The sequence below is a fragment of the Gallus gallus genome, chromosome 2, assembly GCF_016699485.2.
Source record: "Gallus gallus isolate bGalGal1 chromosome 2, bGalGal1.mat.broiler.GRCg7b, whole genome shotgun sequence".
In the NCBI taxonomy this organism is placed as follows: domain Eukaryota; kingdom Metazoa; phylum Chordata; class Aves; order Galliformes; family Phasianidae; genus Gallus; species Gallus gallus.
In genome coordinates, this window is record NC_052533.1 from 39,433,743 (window position 1) to 39,455,469 (window position 21,727).

At 38.6% G+C, this 21,727-nt stretch overlaps 1 protein-coding gene across 9 annotated transcripts in view; it reads left to right on the forward strand.

The window, feature by feature from the left end:
• The window catches only part of RBMS3 (RNA binding motif single stranded interacting protein 3), a 698,917-nt gene that overhangs the window by 619,739 nt on the left and 57,451 nt on the right, over window positions 1-21,727 (forward strand). For all 9 annotated transcript variants that reach the window (XM_015281782.4, XM_015281784.4, XM_015281783.4 and 6 more), the window contains 2 exons: window positions 6,279-6,375; window positions 9,450-9,500. In XM_015281782.4, coding sequence (XP_015137268.1) covers window positions 6,279-6,375; window positions 9,450-9,500 — 148 coding nt within the window. The remainder of the gene's footprint in view (window positions 1-6,278; window positions 6,376-9,449; window positions 9,501-21,727) is intronic.

Below are 21,727 nucleotides of genomic sequence, written 5' to 3' on the forward strand. Positions count from 1 at the left end.
CTTGCTTCTCTGTTCTGAGCCACCTAAACAAGTCTTTCTGCTCTATCGTCTTATTTTTCAGCTCGTAACATATTGTAGGCTATAAGTGAAACCATCACCAGTTCATAATCCACCAGTGTTTCATCCAGACAAATGGCTTTTATTGCAACGGATTTCTCATATGTTGGTTGCATTAAATATTTGGAAACTGTAATTTGAATAATCCCTTGAGATTAATATCATTTTACTTTAATAATATATTTTTTTAGTTATGGAACATAATCTAGATTAATACATACTCAGGTGTTTAGGATGCTTAGGGGGTTTGGTCACTCAGTTGTTTGAACACGTTGTAATGATCTTTTGAAAAAGAAATAGTAACCAATGGAGGGTTTTAGCTCGTAGGTTTTTAAACATTATTTTATTTTCAAAGCTTGAAAAACATCAGCATTGCATATTGTTGTAAGAGTGATAATTAATTACTGCTTTGACATATCTCTTCTTTCTAGAGCGTCAAAATATTTCCTATTTCATCTGGACAAAATCTTATTCAAATGTTCTTTCACTGAGATTTTTTCTGACCTCATGCACTATCAAGAGGAGAAGCTCTTACTAAAAGGACAACATTGATTTATCCTCCAAAAGTAACATAGCTGCTATTCAATTCTCTGGTTACATCTTGAAAATGCAGTCTCCTGAGGATCACCAGGACCCTTTGTTTACGTGTATTTTTTTTTAACTCTCCAGACATTCACTTAACAGTCACTATATATCTTGTTGTTATATTTTTTTTTACTATTTTTCATAAGCTCTTTACTTGCAAGTCCATGGGTTTTATTTTAGCTAAGTCTGAGAGCAACTTGGTGCATTGCTTGTAAAATGTGCAAATGCGATTTGTTGCTCTCAACACAGCAGATGGGATCATAGCAGGTGTGTGGCCATGGTAAAAGAGAATTAATTTAAAGGCCCTTATAAACTATGAAGTGAAACAGGTCAGCTTAAACATCCAGTGAAGGTGTGTTAGGCAAGCACATTGCTCTTCACAGTGAGGACAGTCTGGAACTGAACACAAAGCTGATGCTTGCAGCCCACTTGTGTTGATAGCGTGCTCATACTGTGTGGGTAAAATGCTGCATAATGCTCTGCAGTAAAGTGGAGCAAGTAGATAAGTTTTGCATGGGGGAATCTATATAACAAAGTTGACCTCCTTGTAATAGGCCAATTCAGTGTAAGCTGGTTAAGTGGGTGTTTCCCCTTCATGCAGCTCAGGATTTGTTGGTAGGCTGTGATAAGCATTAATTACTCAGTCCTTCAGGTGCCTGTCAGCACAAAGTGGACCAAGGCTAGAGATGAGAAACATCAAGACACGTAAGCCAAGGTGAAGATTCGGAGTAGGTATGAGTTACTAATGAAACTTAAGAATGACCCCATTTATTAGAATCCTGTATAAGATTGCTAGATGTATTTCATGCATTTTGATGCGTGTAAGTTGCTAAGTCCATGCAGGATATATGGTAGTCTATTAGTGACATGTGTCACTGCATGTGTCATGAAGAGGTATTTAAAATTTCCATCTCTAAGAGATTTGGATTATACTCGTTTGTTTTGGGGCATAACCAAGCCTCAGGGAAGAATTTGGATTCTTAAATGCTCTCTGGATGAAAATGCAGGTTCTTGTTGCTCTCAGAGTAGTACTATCACTTTTATTATAGTATAACTGCTTATTTGCCTAGAAAATCTATGACAGAAATAAAACAAAAGAGAGAGATGGAGACATTCACTAAAAATAGCAAAGGCTTTTTCCCCACAAAGAAATAGGTTTTAATTTTTTTTTTTTTTTTTTGGAGTCTATTGCCTTGTAAGGCATGACTCCCCATTTCATTATATTGCTTTTATGCCCATGTAACTCTGTTTAAGCATCCACTGGAGTTGTATCAGCATAAAACTGGTGTAATGGACTGGAGAATCTGGCCCAACATATACTGTAACACTGCAGTATGTGTTACTGAAGATGTGGTAGTCATACACTTCAGTAGATAAGCTCTTTTCCCCTGCCAATTGTTCCATGTCTTTTTTTCTTTTATAATCAGCCTTTTCTGAATTGCATTTACAAAAGAAGTTGGGCCTTATTCTGGGGAGCAGCGTGCCTTTTGTAATATGCTACTGATTTTTCAATTTGTGATATTAATATTGTTTTAGTGGTTTAATGCACTCATACAAAGAACAGAATAAAGCTCTTGTATTTGCACTGTAAAGATGCTCATTTAAAATGTTGCTGAGGCTTGAGTTCTCCTGGCTATTTGACTAAGATCGCGATGTACTGTATCAGTTTAATATCTGATATCTGGGGGACTATACTGTGCATTTGCAGGCCAATGGGCTCAATATTCAGATAGGTCTTTTTCATCTCAAACATCTGACTCTGTGGCTTATTGCAACAGAAAATTGCTGCTCTGATAACGCTTGGTAATACTCCTACATTATGTGAGCCCCAGGATACTATTTATGAATGTAACTTTTTCAGTATTGCCTGCAGGCACGAGGCATGAGCAAATGGTGTTTATTGCAGTGCAAATAGGGTCTTGCTCTTGTACAGATTCTGTGTGGAAGCTTGCACATTCTCCCACAGGATGGGAACCATATGGATTTTTTTTGTCTATTTTTTGGCAGGGAAATAGCGACCAGACGCTCCAGATAATGTAGTCCCCAAATGCAGAGGGAGGGTTGATGTAGGAGTGGAATGTGTACTTTTTCTGTTAAGCAGCAGACACTTTTCTTAAAGCCTTGCCTATGCGTGCTGACGATGTACTAGGGAATGTGGTTCCTTTAACATCTCATAAAAATATTTTCTTTTGAGTTCTTCATAAACCCTTCCTCACGAACATTCTGGAAAATCTTTTTGTCTCCTAGTGAACAGTTTTTCTTATTCTTACAGAATCCAGGCATGCTTAAAAGGGCTATTTGAAATGCAAGGGAAATATCTGTTTTGCCTCTTCCCTCCCACCTGCCTCTCTACGCTTTTGCTTCTAGCAAAACAATTGCAGACGAGGAACAGGAATGCTGGCTCACACCTGCCAAAAAAATAATAATAATAACAAGACCTGCATGGGCCACTGTAAGGATGTAAGCTGCAATTGCACAGCATGCAGCTGAGCCTTCTGGAGAACTCTCCTTAGAGCCTCCACGTCAACTACCACAAGGTTTACAGCTCTGAAATACAGTACCAGAAACTGATACTATACATTTCAATGCAAGCAAACACGGGGCCATAACGGAACTGTATATCTAAAATGAGTCAAAGCTAGTATAATTCATATCTCTTTTCACTCCTCTTTCTAATGTGCATATTCCAATGACTGAGAATCCTACATCCCTTTGGACTTACTTACAACTTCCTTCTTCCACCTCATTTCACTTCTCCCTGGGCTTGAAGGAATGTTGATTAGGTCAACAGCTGTGGATCTTCTTGGGGTGCCTGAGATGTTTATATCAGAGCAGGCCACTCTTGCATTTTGGATCCTCTTGTGTGTTTTTTTGAGGTCCACAGTATGCTACTTATGCCAGCTACATACCAGGACATTAGCCTGTTTGCATATAAATGTAATATGGGAGATGCCTCCACATCCCATGGGCAAGAGCATGGTGAGCCCTCCTTTTGAGCAAGAGCCACTGGGGATGTGGCACTGCAGCACTGTGGCAGGTTGAGCATCTTGAAGCTGGGAGATGTTCCTCTTGACCTTTTCCTCATCATTCCACTGTACTCTATATGTGACAGAGACAGCTTCAGAATATACTTGTTCAGTTCTTGCTCTGTTGAATTTCCTCAGGCAATATACAAATGCTTTTTTTTATAGCCCTTCCAGCACAAATAATGCTGTGGCAGGAAGGAAAACCTTTGTCTCCAGGTACAGAGAATTCATGATCACAAAATGTCTGACCTACAGCCTCACACTGACTCAGATTGTTAAACTCAATTTATTATTATTTAAGCTGAAATTTATGAATTGGATTTTCTCACGTTGTCATTTTCTGTGTCAAATTTCCTTCTCTTCTTTAACACTCTGGTGCATGCATTTTCACAATATAATTGAGTGTCCTGATAGTATGTTGTATTTGATGCCTATTTGAAAGCATTCCAAACTGCGTCAGATAAATGGTATTGGCAAGGGTGCTGGAAGGGTTGTATTTTTCACATTACCAGAGTGTATATTCTAGAAACTTATGTACTATTCAGATAACAGCATCTCTAAGCTGAAAATGAAATGGTTAGCTGTCTGTCAAGTTCTTGGCTTAGCATACATTTCCTATAAATTTGGTAGTATTTACTTAGATTTATTGGAGATTTTATTCCAAAGAGTCAGTGTTACTTCCAAATGGAAAAATTTTGTCCCATGCACTCTCCTTTGTCCAGGTGATTCATACACAGTGTGAACACAGCTTCAGTTCCAGGACAGATAGAATTAGAACTGACAGAAGAAAAATGTGTTGTTTCTCTAAAGAGCTTTGTTTTTATACTGTCCTTTGGTTGAAGAGGTTTGTATGCATTTCTGTTATACATTTAACCTGTAGAGTAAAAGTTCTGCCAGTCCTCTGTGGACCATTTTCATTTGCAGCACAAAGCATTTCTTAGTTCATCCACTTAGCAACTACATTGCCAAAGTGAATTCTGGTTAACCTTTATCTGGGAAGAAGATCCCTGTAACAGGACTAAGCTAACATACACATCATCCTAAAGCCATAGATAAACCTGGCTGCTGCTGTAAAAATCCTTTCCCCCCAGCCCCAAATTTGTACAAGCATAATAGGGTGCGCTTGATACAAGCAGAGGGATATAAATATTTCTAAGTTCTCATAATAGGATATACAGAAAATTGGGCAAAGGCACAGTTTTAAAATAGTCTCTGTGCAAGCATTGTAAGAGCAGATAAACGTTCCTAAAATAGCAGTATATTTCTATTAAACAAAAAATCACTCAGACGCCACCTGCTGCTTTTGGCATTTTAAAATCTTGTTTGGAGTAGAGAGAACTGATTGCTTCTGTCTCACTCCCCCCTTCTAACTTTGAATGTTTCAACCCAACTTTCAGAAATGGTGGCCTGTATTTCCAAGCCTATTGGTTGGAGAAATCCAGTGATTATTTGAGCCTGCATCCAAAATGAATGCATCCAGTCTGAACTAGAATTATTAGTACTAAATCTGGGATGCCAGGGTGATCAGAAAATAGAGCACTTGTTTAATCACCAGGAATGATTTTGTTGTTGCAGGGCTCTCATGGTAAGCTACTGTTGATTGCCTCAGTGTGGGGAGACAGAACACAAAAAGGCAGGGAGTGCAATCCACTTTACCGTTACAGAGAACATATGTGCAAAATCTACTGTTATTTGTAGGGTTGGCATCTGTATGGGAACTGTTGAGTCACGGCCTGAACCTCTGATTGACCACCTGAGGGCAAGCACTGGGCCGACCCAGGAGCACAGGTGTTGGCAATTCACCTATGTGACTGGAAGGGGTGGAGCCTGGCTCCACCTCTCTTAGACCCCATTTAATTAAGGGCTGAATGCCCTTACACAATACATCAGTAGTGATGTTTTCCACGTGGTAATATTATATCGATAGTCATTTACCCACAGGGAAATAGAATGAATATAACACTTATTATCGTCAAGCAAGATATAGTGGAACTTTTGTTCATAGCATGCAATAGTGGAAATAAAAACAACTAGATCTGGGATTTTCATTGCTGCCTGGGGCATTTAGAATCATAATTCTGGATAAATTTCACCAGAAGGTAAGTTTTTAGCTCTCCATGTAGATGAGTATGAAAATTTCAGCCAGAGATTCTGTACCCATCCCTCAATAAAATAAATCAGGCGTGTATGTGGAATGTGTTATTCTCAGCACTGAAGCATTAAGATCTGAAAAGAAAACAGTGCTGCATGTAAAAATGAAATCAGTTATCATTGTCTTCAATATCGTGTAAGAAATTTCCTTTCACTAGATAGCACTCTGGAAAATCAGCTGCCTTTGCATTTCATATAATTACTTCTTGTGTTGTGAAGTTCTATATTTGTGCTAGTTGAAGTGAAAAAAATATGCTTTGTGTAAATATTCCTCCTCCTTTCCATTTTCAAAATCTACTCAGTGAAGCCATCACATATTCCTTATTGTGGTTTTGGAAATAGATGGACGTAATTACCTATGTAGACTCTTTTAGTCTTTGCCTGGGAGGCAGTGAATTAGTCATTCAGAGCCTAGCAGTCAAAAGGTTCAAGAAACTTGCTTTTGTTCTTTGTTTGCAGATTTTATTCCTCACCGTACAGTATTCCAACAAACCGCATGATTCCACAGACATCAATCACGCCATTCATTGCTGCTTCCCCTGTCTCTACATATCAGGTACGTCAGATTTGTGCTTGTCTACTATGTTTCCCAGTTAATTATGTTTTGGATGTGGATGAAGGCAGAGTGGATACCACAGAAAACTACATGAGCACTTGTGCTCTTGAGTCATGCTTTAAACAAAAGGCTTTCTTGAAGTATTCAGGTATCGTTTTGTGTAGGGTTTTGAGTGTTTCCTGCATTCTTAACACTAGCAATGAAAGCTACTGTAATTTTTTCTTATTTCGATCAGCTTCACCATCAAACAGCATTTTGCTTAATTTCCATTCAACAATAGCAGATGCTTGTCATTCTTATTGAAATGTTTTGTCATTTTGACTCCATTTCATGAGCCAACTGTTTTAAACACATTCTTTTTTCATAATCTATGTTGTCTGCATTATATATTGACCTTCTGACCTCAGCTGTATTTGTTCCAGTAACAGCATCCTTTAACAGCACTCTTTTTTTTTTTTCCAATAATCCCTGACAGAGCAAGATTCTTTAGGATAATTCTTCTCATAAGCTTCTTCAGTCTCCAACACATTTTGTCTTTCAGAATTCCTCTTTTCAGTATATTCCAACCAGCTCTCTCCTGGGATAATATTGCCATGTTCTAGCTTTGTGAGATGGAAGTCAAAATTGGATCGATTAGTTTTGTTATTAGCCATTCTTTTCTGGGAACATGTAAAGCTGATCATTGGCCATACATTTTACCACTTCAGTTGGAATCATAGGATATCCTGAGTTAGAAGGGACCCACAAGGATCATGTAGCCCAACTCCCGTCTCCACACAGGACTACCTAAAATTCAAACCTTATGTCTAAGAGGACTGTCATGATGCTCCTTGAACTCCAGCAGCCTGGGGCCATTCCCACTTCCCTGGGGAGCTTGTTCTATGCCCACCACCCTCTAGTGCAGAACCTTTCCCTATCCTCTGACTGGACCCTCCCCTGACGCAGCTCCATGTTCCCTTGGCTCCTGTCACTGTCACAGAGAGCAGAGCTCTGCGCTGCCCCACTGCTCCCTGTGAGGAGCTGTAGCTGTCATGAGGGCCTCCAGACTCTTCCCCATCTTTGTAGCCCTCCTTTGTATGCTCTCTCATAGTTTTATGTCTTTTTTTATACTGTGGCACCCAAAGCTGCACACAGTGCTCGAGGTGAGGCCATGCAGCACAGGGGGACAATCCCTTCCCTCACCTGGCCTGATGCACCCCAGGGTACAGTTGGCCCTTTGGGCTGCCTGGCCACACTACTGTCTCAGATTCAACTTTTCACTGCCTAGAACCCCCAGATAACTTTGTGGGGCTGCTCTCTATCCTCTCACCCCCCAGTGTGTACCTGTATCCAGGATTGCCCTGGTTATTGCTATCCTATGCCATCAGAACTTTTCCAGTCCTGAGTCCTAGCTGAGAAACTGTTCTTACTGTTGACATTGATTTGTTGGTTTGGTGTGGGTTATTTCCTGGGCTTTGCTTTTTTTTCTTTTTCTTTTTCTTTTTCTTTTTTTTTTCTTTTTTTTTTCTTGAGATATTTTATCTACTGGCAACGCTGTACACTAATTGTGTTTTAAACCTGATCTTCAAAGATAAAGGATTCTTGTAATTTTCTTTGACTTCTGTGTTGTTTAATTTTAGGTAGCTATGTAACAAAAAGTTGCTTTGGTGGATGAATTCAGTAAATTTGCATCAGTTCATGGTTTGATGCATTTAAATCAAAAAAACATTTTGTTGCTGGTTTGTTTTGTTTTCTAAAACCCAGATCATTCTTACTTGGTAGTTTATAGTTGAAACCCAAAGACATTTGCCTTGGCACAGAGGAGAATCTTCAAGGAGGGGAGCATTGAACAGCATCAAGCTCATTAGAGCACTAATCTTTTTAGCTACTGGGGATTCACAATAGAAAATTTTGTAATAGGTGTGTATTTGCATGCGTGTGCTCTGGTGTTGGTTCTAAACGTGTTACAGTGAACTTTTTTTTTCAACAAAAACTCTTCAAAAAATGCTGAAGCGCAAAACTACACAATTAATTCTCACTTGCTTCATGAACAAAATCACAGGGCATATGGAGAATCAGGACCTTGCGGCTTTCTCCTGCATATCTTTGTTCATGTTCAGCCAAAAATACCACGTACCCATCTCTGTGAGTGTGGACATAGTCAGTGACTGCCCAATGATGGCTATAGCACAGATATATTTTCGTGAACTTCTGATATGTTGTGGTCCCCAAACTGATACAGAAAGAATCAAGAATACACAATTCTTGAGATTGGCTCTGAGTTACAATAACATGTGGGCCATTCATGCTTAGCAGCAAAGGTAGTTATCGCTCAGAGATGCCACCACAAATACACAAGAACTTTGTAATGCACTTAATAGTTAGTAAAACTGATATATCTATGGAATCTCTTACTTATCAGTAGTAAGACAGAACAGTAAAGAAAGGCTTCAGTGAGGCATACTGAGTTCTGGTGAGAATGGATGCCATGATGCCCAAGGTGCGAGCTGCTTCTATGGGTGAGGACATCTTAAGTCAACTTCATCTAATTCAGAACTTTTGAAGCTTACTATGATGAAAGCTTTCAATCATAGTAAGCTTGAAAAGCTCTGAATTAGATCTTCAGTTCTTCCTGAAAACAGGATAAATCATTCTAGAATCTCTGAAAATGTTTCATACTTCTCGAAGTTTATATGGGTACTTCGGAAATAAACTTCGAACATTTTATGTCTGCTGCACTGTCAGTTGTATGATGTGTTCATGATTACATTGATGAATGAAAGCAAACGATACAAATGAAGAATTAAGACAATATGGAATATCGAATAATGCTCTATGAGATTAAATAATGTGGCTCACAGAGGTGGTGTAATCTCTAAGACTTCTGAATTTGGTGGAAACATCAAATACAATTTGAAAGCTTATTCCTTTGTCAGTAACTTTATGATGCATAAATGATGTTTACACTGAGCTACATGCCTTAAGTCTTTATCTAAAATTAGCTCTGTAGTTGCAATATAAATAATATTTTCAAGTAAATTATTGGAGTTCTGTTTTAAACTCTTCTGTGCTAATAGAAAGTATTTGATACGCAGGTCCAGAGTACTTCATGGATGCCTCATCCGCCATATGTTATGCAACCAACAGTAAGTAGATACTAGCTAATATTCAACTAAAAATGCTTACACTGTAGCCTTACTCTGCTTTTCAGCCACAGTAAAGACCTAGGTCATGTAAGAGCAGCCAGCTGCTCTTTTGACAAGAGCCTTCTGCTGCAAAGATTTTGCTTCTTTAAAGAACACCATTTGATTTAGTGAAAAGGGGAAGATGGGTTGTATGTTACCTAACAGCATTGACTATAAGAGAATAACTAGATCTAAACTATAGCTTCTGAAGCTTTGCTTCATGGGCTGCAAGATAGCTACATTCCTGCATACTTCGAATTGCCAGGATCAACATGTTAGCCCTCCCTTATATGCTTATCCATCAAAAAAGTCCTTTGTAGTTGTATATACTTTAAAGAATCTTCAGTGCCTTAATATTGCATTTCAAGTACTGAAAAAGAGTGAAACACAGCTGTCTTACAAAATCTCAGCTAAATCTCTTTTATGATTTGACCATCCAACTCTTTTTATTTCTGAGTAAATTTTTATCTTTCATCAGTTTATGGCTACTATTTGTATCTGCATTAAACTTCTAGTACCATTTGTTAGAAACACTGCAGGTGAATTTTCCTTTACCTCTGTTTTGATACGCTTTGCCTAAATACTAGTGATGTATCAGATAGAAAGAACATATTGAACAGCACTACCTACAGATTGTTTTAGTTTTGTTTCCTTTGTTTGATCAGTGTCTCAGGCGTGGATCCACTCTAAACTGTCATTAATCAAAATTCAAATGTGTATTCCACCTGAGTATTGATATATCAATTCAGGTGAGGAGGGTAAAACAAAAAATGAAGTTCTGTAGTTTAGACTTGTTTTTTAGAATATTCATTATGTTAATTTGTGTTCAAATATTTTGACCTCACAATAGATTAACATCTCCTGTTGTTCTCTGGTTAGAATTAGCTATGCAAAAATCTGGATACAATTACCCTACATACCTTTTTAGTAGTGCAGGATTCTCATCCCACTTTTAACTCGCCTTCCATATCTGCATGTTCTTTGGAGGCAAGTTTTTCAGTTTTGTCTAACTAGGCAATGACTGTAGAGTGTGATTGACTGTCTCCAGGAAGCCCAATTTCCACCTCTGTGGTGCTGCACCACACTCCAGATCCTGGCAGAGGTTTCCATCTCAGTGGAATAAAGCTATTGTGTGTTTGTTATAGGAAGCCAAACTGTATTGAACCATCAATAACCATCAAGAACCATACTGTATTCTAGTATTTGGGTTTACTTGCAGACCAGAAGGAATTTGAGAAGTGTGGATATGAGGGACTATCAGACTTACAGAAGCCAAAGGATCTCTGATCCTTGTGGAAAAATTCCATTTTGAGAAGAAAGAACACAAGCACTTTACCAATTCCAGTCTTTGTTTATATGTATGTTTGAGTTGTATTTGACCATGTTCAGCAAAGCATTTTTCTGCACTACCAGAAGCAGTGAGTATTTTGGCATACTGATTGGATGTGTTTACCCCTTGGTAAAGGGCTGTGAAGAGAAAAATAATTTTTATAGTGAGTAGCATCCTGAATATGCCAAGTTATATTTGTCTTCATTGCTAACCAGAGTTGTGTCAGTGAAACGATGTGTACTTTTATGTGGAAAAGCAGAGGGAGAGTGGATAAGAGGTTTAATGTTTCAGTGTCACCGCCATTGTGGGTTATCTCTATGTGTTGTCTGTAGCAATTCCAGTCTTTTCGCTGAAAGATTTTTCCTATGTGTTTCCCAAGATTTATGTTCTTAAATAAATGAACAGGAGGTCTTTAGTACTGAAGGCAAAAAGGCAGAACTGCCATTCCCCAGATTTCATTCAGAGATGAATTCTTTATTAGAAATGTCTGAAAAATTGCCAGAGAAGTACTACACAGCAAACTAGGAGAATTGATGGCTATTTTGAAAGAAAATAAAGAATCTGTGTCCATAGTAAGTTTGCTTTAGTTTCATGCCTAAGTATAGACGCTATTCTAGGCAACTCTGTAGCTTAAAAAAGTATGAAGAAAAAGTTGTGACAAGGCTGGCAGAATGCAAGACCCAATGAGCTGATGAAACTAGGAACTTTCTAATTCACTTAGCTTTTTATTTCTTCTGTAACTTAGTTTGCCATGTTATTATCGAAATTGCTACCACTTTACTTCACAGTATTTTATGAGATGATTGATTGCGGCGCATGATATCCCATTGGAAACCAGTGCGGATAAATATTACATTCCCCTTGCCCCAGGAAGGAGAACATTTTGTTAAGCCTGTATTATTCTTTCTGAATAAAGATGAACTCTTACAGAAAGCACAGTTTGAATTGCTCAAATGCCAATGGTTAATTCTTTGTTTTTATTATAAATATCCACTAAATTATGTTACTGGATGATTAGTTTTTCATTTCAGAAGGAAGCTCCTACTTGATACTTATGTATGATTTAATACCACATAGTGTCCCTTGTGACAGAAAAAGAATCAGGCCCGTGCTGTAGAGGAGACAAAGGAGGTTTTCATTCAGCATGCCGTGCACAGACAGGACAGCTTGCTCCCAGACTGGCAAGCTTGCTGACAGGAGGAAAGAGCTGTGCTGTGCAGCATCACTGCCCTGCCTCTGCTGGCCTCTTCTTTGCATGCCTATCTCTACTTCTATGTCACCTCTATGTCCGCTGTCATTTAAACACCATGCTCTGTTTTCGCTGATATCCCTCTCTGAAGAGGGTTGGCCTGGCAGAGGTTTTGCTTGTTTGTTTCCCTTTGTGTATTGAGTTCGGTCACATCTTCCTGATGTATGCATTCTGTTTTTGTTTACTTGATGAATTCAAAGAACACTGTGGTAAATATAAAACACTATATCTCTGATTCTTTTTATAGCTTTTTAACTGTGATTCTAATAGGTAGCAGCAACATATATGCTACCTGGAAAATACGTGCAGATATTGCTTTCCCTTCTCCAGCCTCGTTTGTTTTACTTTTGTGATCTCAGTACAAACAATCAATAACCAAAATGACTTTCTGTGAGAAGAAGACAGTCAGAAATACTGGGAAATTTTTTTCTCAAGTCAGATAGGGCAGCCAAGGGCTCCTCAGTTATAGCATAATTTACTCTTGATTTTTCCCTGTAACTTTTAACCTTAATATAGTAGGTTGATGGCAAAGAGCGATAGCATTCTAAAAAGGTGGGTGGTTTTTTTTGTTTTGTTTTTTTTTGTTGTTTTGTTTTTTGGCTTTGAGTTTTACTAGCTTTATGCAAAGAGTCATGGAAAAGTAGTATGAGATGTGTTGAGGAAGTACTGACATTTCAGAATAACCAGTAATATGCTGAAATAAAAGGGTTGTAACTCCCAAATCTTTGTGCTTCCACAACCTTTGAAGTTTTAGGAAATAGGATCCCAGATTCACATGAACATGCCTTTAGGCTCATGTGTGACTCAAGTTGAAAATGCATCCTTTGTCAATGGAGCCTTCACCATTTTATGTCCATATTGATTACACTTTGTGCAAGTAAGAATGCCTCACTTTTGTCAGTTTTGTTGTTTTTCTATGTACCATGGTCCCTCATACCAGCTCTAATCGAAGACAAGCTCTCAAAGAGTTATGGCCATGTGGAGTTGGACTCATATTCGCACAATATGTAATCCACTGATCACAGTCTGGGCTCTGTTTAGTTAACTGTATCTTTCAATACAGTTCAAACTCATCCCTTCTTGAAAGGATTCTTGTATTTCTTTACCACCTTAGGATAAGGGTAGATGGATAGCAGTGAGATAATCAAAACATTTAAAAGATAAGGGTTATTCTAGAGATTTATAATATTTGCTATATTAATGTGTTTTTCCTGCAGTCCCTAAAGGCCATTTGATGGTTTGGGGAAAACACTAAAAAACATGGTCTAAGCTCTGTTCATGTATAGTTAATCTTTGTTTTTGACATTTGAGTTAAACTTTTTTTTATTCAGATCTTCATTACACAACATGTGTGTACTCTTGCCTCTAAAGGCAAATTCTTAGTGAACCAACAGAAATGCTCTACACTAATACTGTGTATACACACTGGCTTTTATTTTCTAATAAAACTGTGCCCTTACAACAATTAACTTATCTACAAAATAGGGATTCTTCTCAGTCTTGAGCAGTTTCTGCAGAAGGAATATGCCAGTGGCAGCACAAAGGGGGCAAGCAGAGCAGCATATGGAAAAAATAATACTATTGATTAAAGTGTTTTTGGGAGAAATGCTCTTCTGCACATTTCTCAAGCCAGTAGAGCCCTATTAGAAAGGTTGATGTCTTAACAAATGTCCTTATTATTGTCTTCCTTTAACATCAACAACAAAAACATTTATTATTTCATAAGCAGCATGAAACCCCTGTTTTGGTGTGACGTGAGGCTGTGTAACGACTCCAGAATCTTGCCTTTTGATTGTTGTGTGTGAATACAGCATAAAAAGTACAAACTGTCCAACTGAAATATATCAGTTTTCATTTTCTCACTAGCAACTCTGTTGTTTTGGACAGTACCCAAAATACCACAGCAGTTTCAGTGTTTTGATTCCTACACTCTTGAACAAAGAAGTTCCTTGTGCTCCCTTTGGTGTCCCTCTCCCAAGGCTGCTTTCTTTACCTCACGTTTGTTGTTCTACCTTTTCAGCAAACAGAGCCAGGAGTTGATCTTATATTTGGATGTATAAATGTAAGGGAACAAAGTATGTCCTTTGCAGACAGCTGAGTTCTGCATCCAAGATGAAATGTGAGAGTTCAGCTAGATGGTATGAAAAGTAAACAGGAAATAATCTTTGGAAATTGGAATCTCCAGCTATTCTTTTAACTTTTAGATGTGTGTTTTTAAGAGATCCTTTGAACATGAACTTACTTGAACTTATGAAGCTAAAGAGTTTAGAGGTTGAAATAACTAACCAAATACCAGTGCCAAAGTTTTGCTGAACAATTTTAATTTCAGTGTTTCCCGAGGCAGAAAATCAAGGACTGCCAATTCTATAACTCTGATAATCAAGACAGTAATTGGCAATGTTCCTTTGGGACAAGCAGGCTTGCATGAGGTCATTTCTGCCTGCCTCTTGCCCAGCACTGACCATTTTTAGAAGTTGCCTCTTCTACTAATTGGGTAATTTCAACCTCAGCTGGGCATGCTCTCACTGACCCTCTCTAGCCAGCTACAGTGGTGTAAGGAGAGTACTGGGCTGTCTGCCTGAGGAGGCTGGAAGAGCACTGCCTGTCACCCAAGCTTGCACCTCTGTAAAAGGAAATAGGTGTAAACAGTTTACCCAAGTCACACGTCATGCTCAAGCATAGAGGCTTGTATGTCTGATTATTCAGTTCTTCTGGAATCATATCAAAGTACTGATGCAGTCATTTGTTCTGCTGTTGTAGAAATTAGTATGAATTAATCTGAATGGCAGAAAAAGCCTTATTCATGTTAGACTTCCAACCCCTTTTTAACACTCTGATGGAGCCCCCTAGTGAAATTGGGTGTTTTTGTGATGGCAGAGGCGCACCACATATGGATTCAGTTAGAAAATGTGGACAGGAGAACCACAAGCCTTTCCAGCAGATAATCCATTGTATTTGAGGAACTTGTGTGTTGCTCTTTAATCTTAAAAAGACATAAGAGTTCTAGTAAACTTTTTTTCATGTATTCTACAGATAATATGAATACTAAATGGATAAACCAACGGTCTAAAAATTTTAAAGAAAATTTACATTACTGGAAAAAATATATGTATATGTATTTAATACAAATCTATAAATGTAATATTTGGAAAAGAAGGCTGACACTAAATCTTAGAGATACTCCAGAGACTCTGAAGCCAGGAATTTCTGGTTGAGAGATATAGTGGTTATGGAATATTGATTTCTCTTTAACAGAAAAGATGTAACCTTAGCTGTCAACTTTCATTGTCAAGAAAAATCTTGACATGACAACTGTTTAAAAGCAGTAAGGTTTATCAAAGGGGGCTATTTTTTAAAATATAGTTATTAATCAATAGATATTAGAGTACCTTCTGTGGAACAATGTAGTGCGTTTAAAAAAAATCAATGTCTAATTTTGTACAAAGCCTGCAGTCTGTTTTAAGTTTTCCAGTTTCACGTGCATTTACTAAGACTGAAAATCACTAATGCTTTATTTCATACAGCATATGTACCATGTGTGTCTTGGGTTGCATGTAGATTTGTGTTTACACAAAGTTTTATATTTACGGAGCCAAAAGCTTGAGCACAGACTGTAAGGTTCATATATAGTGTGCCATTTTGAGCAAAGAATTCCTCATTTGATGAGCACTCATCATTTTAGTTATTGTCCAGGTTGTAGACAAATAAATAGAGAGAAAGTGATAGGATCAGTAATGGACTGCATAAGCACATGGTATTAATTATAGTCCAGGAGTTAGATTGATGAGTGTGCGGAAAGTAACAGGCTTGGCAGAAGGGTAAATTAGGTAAGCATATGATATAATTTTGACAGATGACTTTTCAGTTTAATTCACCATCAAATATTTTTCCATGTGTATTGTGCTATGGTTTTGCATGCTGTGTGCTGTGAACAAGCAAGGCCTGTAGTACAGGTGTATTACAGTCTTGTCAGAATTATCCTCTATCATGGACCATCTCTTATTTTTTTGCAGTAATGTCCATTGTTTTGCAGAGGATGCTAATACTTCAACCTCTGCAGTGAGAGCTTTGCTACACTGGTTTAAGTGAATATAGATTTCTGTCTGATATTCTTGTAGTAAGCAGGACATAATCCCCCTTGAAACGCAGATGGCTGTATACTGCAATTGCCAAATGTGCATATTCTGTGAGGGTGGAAAGGAAAGGCAGCAATTTTCATCCGCCACCAGCAGCGAAAAGCTTTGAAAAAGCTCTGTGCTCTGGCAGCACTGAGGATTCGCACTATTAGTGACAAGGCTGGGAGTTATCTACTGTTGTTGCCTGCTGCACACGGTGGTGGGTCTCTTTCCCATGATGAAGACATGGTTCTCATTTCCATAATGCAGATAAGGATAGAGGTTGTTGCTACAGAACAGTTCTCCAGCAGAAAGGGAGCTGTATTTCCTTTGAGCTTCGCAGCCCCCATCTGTGCATTGCAGAAAAATGACATTTCCATTAGAGATGAGGCACTGGGCAGCTTTGGAGAACAGGGCAGCCCTGTGAACTCAAAAGAGCAGTATTAAGGAACAGTATTATTACTAGAGAAGTGCTGGGGCAGCACTGTAACTGTGATGATTCCAGCATAAAGTTATGAAGACTGACACAACCTCTCAAAGTCGTAAATGTGAGTTCCTGCTAGTGAAGGGACAAGTCCAGTTGGAGTCTTTTCACAAAATACCATTTTATACATGACCGAAGAGGAACGAGTTATGAAGGAATCAAGGTCTCACTTGCAAATTACTGTAACTTATTTGTTTAAAGTATGCTATTCATACAGGTTTTTGACACAGAGAATTCTGTGAAAGCAAATTCCAAATGGAAATCATGACTATTTCTTCATGTGTATGTGTAATGCATGGCAATATTCATTCTTGCTGGAGCTCCTTTCTGGCCTAAGCCTGCTTTTCCTCGCACTGGTTTCAGAGGACGCACACACTTACAGCAGTTAATGATAAATGCTTTTCCTTCTGCCACTGATCTTGTGCATGACCGTAGGGAAAACGTCTTTCTTCTCAGCCTCAGTTTTTCATTTGTCTTTTGTTTTCCTACCACCATCTATTTAGATTACAGAACTATCATACCACTAAGTAGCTTTTACTGGCCGCTTGTGAAATGTCTGGTGGAACAAGGACCTTTAAGCACAACTTCACAATTATATTATTAACATTTAGAGTTGTCTTGTTAAATATTAAAATAAACCTGTCTTGGCTACAAGGGGAAATGTTGGGTCTAATTTTACTGGTATAAATCAGGAGTTAACCTGACTTTAGAAAATTGAGTTACAAAGGTGTGAAATAGTGAGAATGAGAAGAGAATCACGCCTGCAGCAAAAAGTTGATGAAGGAGACTCTGGCACCCACATAATTCTTAGAACAAAAGCACTATCATAAATTACCATTAGGTTATGCAAGTGCATTCAAGGACCAATTTATCTAAGTAGGAGAAATTAGCTAATGTATATATTACTTGTGGTTACATCATGATTATCTAGCAGAGGAATTGTGTAAAAAAATTAAGAAACTGTCCTTTAGGGAGCTAGTGGCCAGTTTATAAGACTCAGGATTCCAGCTATATCCAGGAACCATGCTATATAATCCCTTCCAAAACCTGATTAAATAGTTAGATTTTTTTGCCTCTTGCTAATCCTGTCTGGAGTCTTATTTCAGAACACCTTTGCTCTGAGGCTTAGAACTGCATTTTTAATTTCCAACCTAAAGGTACTCCTGCTTATTTTACATCTGTCTGCTCCTGGCCAAACATTCCCCTCTCTCTTCAGAAAAGCTCTCTTCTAAATGTTTTCTACATTAATTTGTAGGCAAAAAATTTACCTGCATCTTTGTTTGCTGAGCGAATTATGCCAACATCACAATGCATTTGCAGTCGCTTAGCAGTTTTGTACCTCTGGCTGTTACACTGACCGTTCTTTGGATCTGTTTCACTTTGAATTCATTTTTCTAGGGCAGCCAATGCACACAGTATTCTAACCCTTTTTAGAACAACATTGATACTCATGTCTCTTTTTTTAGGAGTACTTTACTGCATGTGACTCTGCTAATGCAGCCATCCAGAAGTTTGCTGTTACACCTAGATTTTCTCCTTGCTGTTTTCCATCAATTGCTTCTGTGTTATGAAGGAAACCTTTTAGTAGTGTAATTATCTTCATGAATCTTGCATCTGCTTAATCCAGTGTTTCCTGTAAGGTAGTTTGATATACCAGTTTACTGTCAGTGCCTCCTAACCTCATCATTTCCTCAAATCTTTTTTTCCCTTTTTCCGTTCAAGGATATTATTGAAAATATTGGCTGAGAACAATCTTTATGGAGATTTTAGTGACCCTTTTACCAAAGCACCATAGCTTCTCATTCAGCACAACCTGTTGTAATTTCTTCTTCGCTTAATTCCTTATCTTCCCCAGATTTTAGTAATTGCTGGTGTAGCACTACCTGAAATACTTTATTGACCTTCAGAGAGCTTAGATCTGCTGTGTCCTTTGTCTAGAAAGTAGGTCATGTTATTTTAAAAAATTAGGTTATCTAGCTCTATCTTTGGTTTATCTATGTTCTATCTTAATTAATATCCTCTAGTTCTGGCCTCTGGAACTGTGATTACATATGCTAGTTCTTCCATTGTTCTCAGGTAGAGAGAATCCAGACCTGGTTCCTTGTTTCACTCGTACCCACACCTTGAGCTCACTGACTTCTTTGGTTTTTTCATCTACTTTGATGACTGTATTCATGCCTCTGCCCAAACTTTCATTCTCAGAAAACTGTTTTTGCCTCTGCTGTGTGATAATTCACGCAGGAAATGGAGGCAATGTCCTTATCCTGTTTCGGTTTCTTCTGAATTACCTTTAATCTGCACCCTATTCGCAGCAAATGGGGGGTCTGTCTCTGGGTTCTGTGCTTGTTTTTCACTTACCTGTTTGAAAAGTCTTTTGTTTGGTGTTTGAATGTCATCTGCAAACTCTCACGCAGATTTTTAGCAAATGTTACTTCTGGTCTGTAAGATGTAGCTTTTTCGTCTTTCTATTTTTCATTCTGTGTTCATTCCTGATATTCTTACCTAGGTGTCTGAGTAAGTGGTTGACTAATTAACGCCTCCTCCACTGTGGCTGGTGAAGCATCTTAATAGCATAATTATTTTTTAATTATTTTTGCAGATGAAGTGCTAACTTTTTTTTAATATCAAATGTAGAAACGTACAGGGTGATTTGACCTCCTGGAAGTTAGAAACTCCCAAGATATCATAAGTAATAGCTCATTATTGAATATAGTCTAACACTATTTGCCATTCATTTTTTATTCTATTAAATGAAATGCTTTCTTTTCAGATAAAATGTCTTTATAAAGAATGTAATATTGACCTAAGCTTTGCAGTACAGAGACAGCTCTAGATAAAATCATGTATATCTTTGCTAAACTGATTTCAGTCCTACTGAAGTTAAGCAGACTGATCATTTAATTACACTTCTTAGGCTGTAACCTCATGCCCTTGTTTTCTTCTCAAACTGTTGCAAATTAGGAATGTCCATGTTTTCTTCTCAAATTGGTGTAAATTAAGAATTAGTCTGTTCTAAGTCCGTGCATTCAAGTGTGTGTGTCAAAAAGCTTCTTGTTCAGAATCAGTGGTATCTGCAACATTGCTGAGAGTATGGTTTCAACTTCTTTTTCTTACATGATTGCAAAAACAAATAGAGAAATATAATAGTATAAACACTGAACATTCCTTGACTGTTTCATAGTAGATTGATGAAAATGAGTTGTGTAAAACAGTGATTTATCAACAAAGTCAGAAGAATTTTGAAAGAGTGCTGAGTTGTTATTTAGTTGAAACCACTGAAGGATTATTTTTTGGACTACCTGCCAAAGAGAGATGTAGTTCCAGCAGAGTAGGCTTTCTTATCAAAAGGTCTATTGTTAAAAGGAAAGGGGAAATCGGAGGTTGAAATTTCACTTCTTCTAACTGTGGTTTAAATGCAATTTGTTATTTTTTATTACTGACAACAGCCTTGAATGTACCTAGATAAAGGATGTCTGCAGAGTCTTCCCAGTCCCTGCCTTTTGAATAAGTTACCTGGGAGCTTTTGTTAAATCACTGCAGGCCTTGTTGCCCAGAAGAAGCCCCATCTCTGACATCCTAAATCCCAGCTGTAACACCTTTATAGGAAGCAACTGAGTGGAAGATATCCCTTTCTTCTACACACAACACACACATGCCAAAGCAGGAAAAAAAAAATTGATTTCTTCATTATCAGATGTCTACTTTTGCCTCTTGCAAAGCTGCAACACTCAGAAAAAAAAACATGTGCAAAGTCCTCACCCAGGACTTGGTCCAGAATAACTTGGAACATTTCTTCAGCTCAAAGCTGAGGATCACAGGGTTGACACCCCGCTACTGATCTCTGTGGTGGGACAAGAGGGTTGCATATGATTCACACAGCAAACGGCTTGCTTTCAAACAGCCTTTGTACTTTTCCAGTATGACAATCTGTAAATCATTATGCACCCCTCTTTGCCCAATCCACACAGGATGTGAGGCTGTGTCAACTCCCAGCTTGATAGCCTTCCTCTTTAGTGCGATCAATAAAAGCTTCTGCTTGCAGCTTTGGAAATTACTAGTCTGTGGCCTGCTACTCGCCAAGAGCGTGGGCGTCACTTTTGCAGATGTCCCGCATCTGATGGGGCTGAGACTGGAAGCATATTTCCAGGTGGCAGGTAGTGGGAGAGACATGCTGTGGTAAAGCTGGTCCATCTATGCTGGCTTGCCTGGCTTCCTCAGTGGGCTGAGGAAAGCACGGTTATATGCATCCATCACTGGCATACCTTCTTGCTGGAAGGCCATGTCACTTCTGTGGAAAGAAGAGGCTTTCTCTTGGTGTACTTATTTTGAATGGGAATTAAGTGTTTGAAGCAATGAGGGTTTCCTGGTGCTTGTCACAGGTCTTACTTCAGGAAGAAGAGAGGGTGGACATTTGCCAGGAGTTTATTCTGATGGACAGTCATGTCATAGAATCATAGAAACATTAAGGTTGGAAAAGACCTCTAAGATTATCTAGTCCAACCTTTGACCTACTACCAGTGTTGCCCAGTAACCCATGTTCCTTAGTACCACATGTACATGTTTCTTAAACGCTTCCAGGGCAGTCCATTCCAGTGTCAAACAACCCTTTCAGAGAATAATTTTTTCTCACTATCCAACCTGAACCTCCCCTTGTGCAACTTGAGGCCATTCCTCCTCATCCTATCGATGCAGCAGCCTTTTTCTCTGATTCATGTCTGCAGAAGTAGCAAAGCTGTAGTTCCCTCATTAACTCTCAGTCTAAGTTCATCACACACATCAGTACAGGTTAGATGCTGACCTGCTGGAAAGGAGCTTTTCAAACAAACACGTGGATGTCCTGGTGGCCCACAGGCTGACCATGGGCCAGCAGTGTGCCCTTGAGGCCAAGAAGACCAATAGTATCCTGGGGTGAATTAAAAAGAGCATGGCCAGCAGGTCGAGGGAGGTGATCCTCCCCCTTTACTCTGCTCTGGTGAGGCCACATCTGGAGTACTGTGTACACTTACGGAC